The following is an 8,766-nucleotide window of genomic DNA, read 5'->3' as shown; positions in this document are numbered from 1 at the left end:
CAGACAGGTAGGGCATCAGGGTGGGCTACTGAGGGACGAATCCTGTTTCTTAAGTGCATTCAGAGATCCAGAACTCTGTGCCAGTCTGTGAGGACCTGGAGGACCTCCTAACCTAGGAGCCTTAAATGAATCCAGGGGCTCCATAGGCAGTATATGCTCTTCTGATGTGTTGTGTGCTGGAAAGAACGGTCCTGCCCCTTCCACTCAGTACAACAATGCTCTTTTAGGAATGAACACAATCTTTGAATCACCAACCACTCTAGCCTAAAAACGCATCTTCTGTTTTTTGTCTTTGTTTTATTGTTGTTTGTTTGTTTGTTTTTTGAGACAGGGTTTCTATTTGTACCCTGGCTGTCCTAGAACTCACTCTGTAGACCAGGCTGGCCTGGAACTCTGAGATCCAGAGATCCGCCTGCCTCTGTCTCCCGAGTTCTGGGATTAAAGGCGTGCTCCCCAACGCCCCGCGCATCTGCAGTTTTTCTGTATCATAGACTCTGATGGGTAGAGTAATCATTGTGAACCAGAACTATCGATCTGACCCTATTTCCCAAGCCAAGACAGGTGCAGCGCAGGCTGGGGACCCCCTGAACCGGAACCCTCGAAGCTGGGAACGCTGTAAAGCTGCAGCTGAATGGGGAATGGGATCTGGAAGGGACTTCCTGTTGTCCCTAATCCCAGCCTCCACCGGGCTTGCCGGCCCGTTCAGTTCTGGCTGCCAAGACTCGCTTCACCCCCTGGAGGGGTGCTCCTCGGCACCCCAGGTGCCTCCTTTGCCTCTACCTTGGTGAGAAAGGGATGGTTGGGAAAGCACCTGGAAATCGGCTTGTGCAGTCAGCTTGCAGAAGGGGCTTCAGGCTGGCAGGAGAGAATGAGGGGGCTGAACCCAGGATGGGGAAGGTGAGGACATGGCCCACCGGACCATGACCAGGATGAACGACCCCGAGGGGAAGCCGCAGCTTCGAGAGAACTGCTGAGAGCGGGCAGCTGAGTCGTGGGTTCCAGGCGAGGCTGTGTCCACCTGGGGCACACGGCAGGCACCACCGCACTGGCACCTCTTTTGTGGGCTCTCTGAGAACTTTCTGCGCCTCGTGACAAGGGACCCTGATTCCGACTTAGCCCTCACTTTCCCTGAGCTGGCTTCACTGAGATTTGAGGCTCTTGCTTCAGTGACAAAGGGGACAATACCATTCCTTTCAAAGAAACCAGAAAACATCATTCAGCACGGGCTCCACAGGGTCCTGCAGACTTCATTTGCACTCTGGTCAGAGGTAAGGAGTGCTGGAGCATTTCGGAGGTGGTCCAGATACTGATTTCTTTCCTCTTTTCCAGGATCCTGGCAAAAACCTGGAGGGGGCTTGACGAGCAGGGGAGAGAATCATTTGCTGTTCTTCCTCTCTCTGATATAGAAGATGTCTGCAGACAGTAAAAGCATCCCGGCTGCTGAGAGCAAGGAGAAAACCCATGAGGTATGGTGGGATCCTAGGGAGGGTGGGATGCTTTGGAATGGAGCAGAGGGGATTTTCAAAACTCATATCTGGACAAAAGGAAGAGCGAGAGTCACTGCAGGAGTGAGCCTTCCAGATGAGGGCACTGGGTAGGGGTGTGGGGGAAGAGCGGCATCATGGGAAATAGCTTCCAGGCAGTCTTTACAGTGTGCTTTTGCTCTGTCTAGTTAGGGGCATAGCAGTCACAGAACGTAGGGAGGTCTTCTGTTCCCCGCTCCCTTCCTCCTAGGCCACGCCTCCTCATGGCTTACCCCTGAGTTCGAATTCTCCCTGTAACAGCTGCCTGCCCATGTGTGGGGTGTGTGCGCGCGCATGCGTGCGTGCGTGTGTGTGTGTGTGTGTGTGTGTGTGTGTGTGTGTGTGTGTGTGGTGTGTGTGTGGGGTGTGTGTGTGTGTGTGTGGTGTGTGTGTGGGGTGTGTGTGTGTGTGTGTGTGTGTAGTGTGTGGGGTGTGTGTGGGGGTGTGTGTGTGTGGGGGGGGTGTGTGTGTGGGGTGGGTGTGTGTGTGTGTGGTGTGTGTGTGTGTGTGTGTGTGTGTGTGTGTGTGAGACTAAGGACTGAACTCTACTTCTCATACATACCATAAGCAGTCTCCTACTGAGCTACATCTCAAATCCTCTTTTGACTTTTATTTTATTTTTGAAACCGATTTGCTAAGTTTTTTGTGTGGCCTTGAACCCTCTTAGTAGCCCTGGGAGGTCTTGAACTTGCTATCCCCCTGCTTCAGCTTCCCGAGTTGGCACCACCAGACCTAACTGTACCTTCTGTTCTCATCAAGATCTAAATCACGGGTGTAGGGCCAACCTAAAATTCCAATGATTTAATTTCAAGATTGCTAACTTAATTATCTCTGTAAAAGACCCTTTCTCCAAATAAGGCTCCGTTCTTTGTGTGTTTTGTTTTGTTTTTAGACAAGGTCTCCAGGTTAGCCTGGAACAGTTTGTGTAGCCAAGGATATCCTTGAACTCCTGACCCTCCCGCTTCCACCTCCCAAATCCTGGGATTCTAGGCTGTGGCACCATACCTGACTTCAAATACAGTTACATTCATGCCTGACAGGGATTTGGAGGGGTGCTATATAACCCACTAGATTTAGTTTTCTTATATATATATATATTTTTAAAAAATAGTGGTCTACACTGCTCTATGTCGTATGAGGCTTCCGTGGAGAGGTGCCAGCTGCTTCCAGGGTGCCTTGTTCATGTGGACTGTGCATCTTCCACCCACTGCCTGTCCTTGCTGGCAGTGAGCCCTGGATAGAAAGAGAGGCCGACCCTTTAAGACAGCGGTTCTCAACCTGTGGGTCAAAGACCCTTTTGGGGTTGAACTACCCTTTCTCAGCGGTCACATATCAGATATTTACTTTATGTGGTTTTTTTTTGTTGTTGTTGTTTTGTTTTGTTTTTTTGTTTTTTTTTTTTTTTTTTTGAGGCAGGGTTTCTCTGTATAGTTTTGGTGCCTTTCCTGGATCTCGCTCTGTAGCCCAGGCTGGTCTCGAACTCACAGAGATCCGCCTGCCTCTGTCTCCCGAGTGCTGGGATTAAAGGCATGCGCCGCTGCCGCCCAGCTACATTACAATTTATAGCAGCAGGAAAACTACAGTTTTGAAGTAGCAACAAAAATAATTGTATGGTTGGGGGGTCACATCATGAAGGTCCCAGCATTAGGAAGGTTGAGAAGCACTGGTCTAAAGTGTGCCTTATGTTTGAGTGTGCATTCCACTAGCCAGCTGTCTCCACCAGATCTCCAGTGCTGATAGGGAGTGTGATCCCTAGGTTCCAGGTCATGGGCAGTGCTGTGGAGACATGCTCTCTGGGCAGGAGGAGACAGCCGTGGCAGCCTCTCAGGAGTCAACACATCTTAAGGCAGAGCCAGAAGAACCACACCCTGAGGGGGTATCACTGGAGGACAGAGCTCCAGGAACACAGGGCTGGATGCCCCGGAGTCCTGGCTCTAAGGAGAAAGCCCTGTTCCTGCCTGGCGGAGGTAGGAGAAGGGTGTGTTTTTCTCGGGGAGACATTCTGGGGAGAGTTGAGGGTTTTACTGAGGGAGGTAGAGGCCCCAGATTTTCTTCTGCCTCCTGGCAGCCTTCGAGTGGGTGACCGCCTTCCTGGGTTGAATCGGGTGAGGGCTGAGGTCGCTGGCGGAGCATCGTGGCCCAGGATGCTGGCTGCTCTGAGGACCCTGTCTTCCTGCAGCTCTTCCCTCACCCTGGATTCCGGTACTTTCCCGAGGGGGAAGGACCAGAGAACGTCAGGTGGCCGCGGCCCTCCTCACTGCCTGGTCCCAGGTGAGTGTCCTCTGAGGGTCCCTCCCGCCTGCCCCAGGACAGAGGCAGGACTCTCCCTGGGCCTCACATGGTACAGTCTTTTCTGTAATGGGTTCAGCCTGTGACCCGCCCTGCCTCGAGTCAGAACCTTCTGCAAAAGTGCTTTTGGGCCAGCTGGGAGCCCTCACCAAGACCTGGGCTCACAGCAGTCCTGGTACAGCTGGTGGAGAAGGAGGGAGCAGAGTGGCTGGTCTGTCATTGAGAATCCTCCTCTGAGAGATGAGTTTAGGGTGGAGACCATGTGGGGGCCTGAGCTGTGCCCATGGACCCTAAAATGCTGCCTTGCTCCTGACCATCACATCCCATAGAAGGCCAGTCTTGGGTGGCTCTTCTGTCCAACCATCTAATCCAAGTGATGGGGTCAGTGGAGGCAGCGGTTTGAAGGCCTGGTGTTGACATTTTTTCTTACCATGTCCACAGCAAACCCTGAATAGTGTTGTTTTCATGTTGTCTCAGATGCCGGTGACCTTTGAGGATGTGGCTCTATACCTCTCCCGGGAGGAGTGGGGAAGGCTGGACCACACACAGCAACATTTCTACAGGGATGTACTACAGGAGAAAAATGGGCTAGCTTTGGGTAAGGGCTCATCTGCAATGGCGCCTGCCTGTGGCCTCAGGAGTGTTGAAGGCTGCCCTGTCATTGCCTGCCCACCCACCCTCACCTCCTCTCCCTTTCCTCTCTTCTTTATCTGGACAGCACTGCTCTGCAGAACCTTCCACACAGATGGCCATGTCTGCATCCGTCCTAGGACAGTGACCACAGGCCAGGTGCCTGCTGAGTTCTAGAAACGGGATAGGAGGGATTAATTTCCAACTCCATTTGATCAGCTCAGATTGGAGTTTGAACAGCCAGAGTGTTGGGTGTGGTAGCTCTCACCTGTAACCCCAGCAGTTGGGAGGCGGAGGCAAAGGCTAGAGGATTGATGCTTACCTGTGGCGTTCCAGGCCTGCAGGGCTATTTAAAAAGACGCAGCAGCCATGGCGGTCAGTGGCCGCAGCACCGCACAGTGTTGGTCTTTCCTTTCTCTGCGTTATCCCCGAGCTGCGTCCTTCTCAGAGTCCCAGCTTTAGATGTGTCTGCTCCTCTGGAGGCTCCGGGTTGGATGGCCATCAGCTCGCTTCTCGGGTCCTGAAGCTAGAAGTATTGCTGCTGCTTCAGGGACCTGCGGGGCAAGCGTGTGCCTCCAGGGCTGGGGAGTGCTTGCATCTCAGTCCAGGCTTCTGACTCCTCAGTTCCAAACCAATCTTGACAGAATTTGATGATGTCTTCAGCACTTCATTGTCGTCCTCCATCGTGTAGCTACTTCCAGTTTATTAGTTAAGGTGGAATCCGGGACCTAAGCAGTGTGTGTGTGTGGGAGTGGGGGGGGGGTGAGGGGCCCCGGGAGACCAGAGGTTAGCCTTGAATGTTGTTATTTCAGTGCTGTCCACTGTGTTTTGTTTTGTTTTTATTTTTTTCAAGACAGGGTTTCTCTGTGTAGCCCTAGCTGTCCTGGATCTCACTCTGTAGACCAGGCTGGCTTTGAACTTAAAGATCCGACTGTCTCTGCCTCCTGAGTGCTGGGATTAAAAGGGTGCATCACCACTGCCCAGCTCACTTCGATGTTTTTGAGACAGGGTCTTTCATTGGTCTCAAATTCACCAGTTTATTTCAGGCTTTATAACCATTGAGCTCCAGGTATCCACTTACCCATCATTAGCACTACAAGCATTGCCACTGTGTCTGGCTTTTAATGTGGTTGCTGAGAACTTAGATCCTCACACAGGCTTAGCTGGCAGGCCCCATGGCCTTGGCAGTTCTGTTGATGATTGGATGATGGCCCTGAGACCCATTCTGGGCATATCAACCACTCACTCCTGTAGTTAGCCCAGGTTTGCCTACTACCCTTTCTTAGCATCTCCCAGGGCCCAGACCAACACGTCCAAGCAAACCTTGGACGTTAGAGGGAACGTGGGACTCAGTCAGGCTCTAACCAATGACCTAACAAATTCCTGTCCTCCATTGTGGCGTGAGAGTCACAGCCCTCTTCTCTTACTGACTACACCAAATTCCTCAGGGACACAGCACATCAGTGTCCCAGCCTCTGGAGCTTGGCCTCTGCACCATCCCCGGTTCCCCTGAATGCAGATGCAGGAGCGGGTGGTCTTCTGCGGTCCCTGCTGCTGTCCCCTGCTTGGCAGCTGTGACGAAAAGCGATCTGCTGAACTTCATGTGGTGTTAGGGGTGGGCCTCACACATGCCAGGCCAGCGCCCTACCCCCAGCCACACTCCAGCCCTTCTGAAAGGATACATGTATTTATGTATCCATTGTTTAAGTTTTGTTTTGAGACAGAGTCTCAGCACAGCCTAGCTGAGAATAACCTTAAACTTCTGATCTTCCTCCCTCCACCTCCTAAGTGCTGGAATTCCACAAATGTGCCACCAAACCTGGAATTTTTTAAATTTTGCTTACTAACTTTTATTGAGACCGTCTCACTGTGTAGTCTAGGCTGGCCTTGAGCTCAGTACCCTCCGCCAGCCTCCCATCCATGCCTGGCTCTAAAGGAACTTTTGAGTGCCATTTGTCTTGTCTCAGGTTTCTAGGGCCCCTGTTCCCCCTTTTCCCTGTTCAGTCAGGTGGGGCTGGAGATGGGGGATCATGGGAGGAGTGTGGTTTGGGAGTGATTCTACCACTAGGTAGAAGCACAGCTTTTCTTTCTTGACAGGGTTTCCGTTCAGCACACCTTTCTGGGTCCCCCAAGTTCAGGGGAAGGGCGAGGTGGCAAGTTCCAGCAGACCACCAGGTGCTGAGGAGAGAAAAGGCCTTGGTTCAGGTGAGGGCCTTAGCGTATGCCTTAGTTTGGGGCTCCCCCTTGTGGGTGTGGATGCCGGGGTTTCCAGACCCCTCCCTCTACTGCTGGAGGGTGGCTCTTGTCTTGAGGGATCCTCTGGCTTCCTCTTCCCTTTTCCTGTCTCCCAGAATCTAGCTCCCGGGTTTTTAGCTCTGCCTGCCCATCCCTCGGGCTCTCCAGAAGTTTGTCTCAACTGGCAACCCTGTCTTTTTACAGGAATTGTGGAAATGGGGAAGGTGGTACCAACCCTAGCCTTGGCAACCCTAGAGGATACGAAACCCTTAAGGACCAGGGCCAGATGCGCTCCAGGAGAAGAGCCACAGTGTGGTCAGCAAGTGGCTAGTGGCCCGGGTGCAAAGATGGCCAGAGACTCTGGGGACGCCAGGCAGCCAAAGCCCTCCCCACCCGACACACATCCTCCCAAGAACCCAGAGAACTGCGGCCCAGGGAAACGCAGCGAGGAGGAGAAGGGCGCCCTGGAAAGTGGCGAGGAAGGTCTTGTTGTGGACGGTGAGCCGGGCAGGAAGACATACACGTGCGAACAGTGTGGCAAGGGCTTCAGCTGGCACTCGCACCTGGTGACGCACCGGCGCACTCACACGGGCGAGAAGCCCTACACGTGCACGGACTGCGGCAAGCGCTTCGGCCGCAGCTCACACCTCATCCAGCACCAGATCATCCACACGGGCGAGAAGCCCTACACCTGCCCCTCGTGTTGGAAGAGCTTCAGCCACCACTCCACGCTGATCCAGCACCAGCGCATCCACACCGGTGAGAAGCCGTATGTGTGCGACCGCTGCGCCAAGCGCTTCACCCGCCGCTCAGACCTGGTCACACACCAGGGCACTCACACGGGCGCCAAGCCGCACAAGTGCCCCGCCTGCGGCAAGTGCTTCACGCAGAGCTCCGCCCTGGTCACGCACCAGCGCACCCACACCGGCGTCAAGCCCTACGCGTGCCCGGAGTGCGGCAAGTGCTTCAGCCAGCGCTCCAACCTCATCGCGCACAATCGCACGCACACGGGCGAGAAACCCTACCACTGCCTCGACTGCGGCAAGAGCTTCAGCCACAGCTCGCACCTCACCGCCCACCAGCGCACCCACCGCGGTGTGCGGCCCTACTCCTGCCCGCTCTGCGGCAAGAGCTTCAGCCGCCGCTCCAACCTGCACCGGCACGAGAAGATCCACACCACCGGGCCCAAGGCCTTGGCCATGCTCATGCTGGGGGCGGCAGCGGCAGCGGGGGCGCTCACCGCACCCCCACCTGCTCCCACTTAGAAGCCACAGAGAGACAGAGAGCAGTAGAGTACCCACGGTAGCTGGGACAGTCCCCGCTGATGCTGGGGCCCTGGGAAGAAGATACAGGGTCCTAGCCAGTGGGATGGACCGGGATGAGGGCGGGGAGCTGTAAGGGTCCAGCGCTGGCACCAGGTGGGACATGGTGACGTGGGAGGAGAGGGCAAGCACTCTAGCTGCCGATTAAAGGCCTTGGATTTCAAGCTGTGGCCTGTGGCTCAGTCTGCCTGGTGCTTGAGCCGATCTCTGAGCGTCCGTCCGGCAGCTCTTGGTTCCACCAGGGTCCTCGTTCAGGCATTCCTGAGTCACCTCTTTTGGCCTGGAAGCCTCTCTTCCCTGACTCTTGGGGTCAGGGTCCCTTTTGTCAAAGGCCTATTCCAGAACATTGGGACCTTTTTTTAAAAAAATTACTTTTGTCGGTTGTTGGTATCTATATATTGTTATGCCCAGATAAGGACCCCCAAAGAGACCACCAGGAGACCAGATATATCCAGAATGCAATAGCAAGGTTTACTTGTTGGCGCAATATGAGCTAGCAAGGAACCCTCGTCCGCAGTGCCCGGCGCAGTGAGGCAGGGAGGAGAGTTCCTCTTTCTTGGGGAGATTAGCTTTTGAAGGCAAAAACCACAGAATTCTTCAGAGAGGAGGGGGTTAGTACGGGTCCACCCTTGATTGGTCCAGTTTTCCTGAGTTTGGACTTTTATCTTATTTTTTGCTCTGTCAGGAGTTTTACAGCCCATTTCCAAAATCTGGTCCTGTTATCTCAGGGGAGGGGGGCGTCTCGTGGTTAGTTACCACCAGACAGT

The 8,766-nt window shown here is 54.0% G+C and overlaps 1 protein-coding gene across 6 annotated transcripts; it reads left to right on the top strand.

The window, feature by feature from the left end:
* Positions 1-657: 657 nt before the first annotated feature.
* Znf205 (zinc finger protein 205) lies at positions 658-8,169 on the top strand. Of its 6 annotated transcripts, none has more exons than XM_028853947.2 (7): positions 658-784; positions 1,330-1,466; positions 3,280-3,490; positions 3,703-3,794; positions 4,290-4,410; positions 6,540-6,647; positions 6,882-8,169. In XM_028853947.2, the coding sequence occupies exons 2-7, from the start codon at positions 1,410-1,412 to the stop codon at positions 7,940-7,942; spliced, it is 1,650 nt and encodes a 549-aa protein (XP_028709780.1). In that variant the 5' UTR covers positions 658-784; positions 1,330-1,409; the 3' UTR covers positions 7,943-8,169. The 6 variants fall into 6 exon arrangements, with proteins under 6 accessions (XP_028709780.1, XP_028709779.1, XP_037056721.1 ...); XM_028853946.2 differs by having other exon boundaries at positions 658-1,268; positions 1,407-1,466; XM_037200826.1 differs by lacking the exon at positions 3,703-3,794.
* The last annotated feature ends 597 nt before the right edge of the window (positions 8,170-8,766 follow it).

This window comes from Peromyscus leucopus, chromosome 8b (genome assembly GCF_004664715.2).
Source record: "Peromyscus leucopus breed LL Stock chromosome 8b, UCI_PerLeu_2.1, whole genome shotgun sequence".
NCBI lineage: Eukaryota > Metazoa > Chordata > Mammalia > Rodentia > Cricetidae > Peromyscus > Peromyscus leucopus.
The sequence above is the reverse complement of the archived record's forward strand: the minus strand, read 5'-3'. Positions and strand labels throughout refer to the sequence as shown.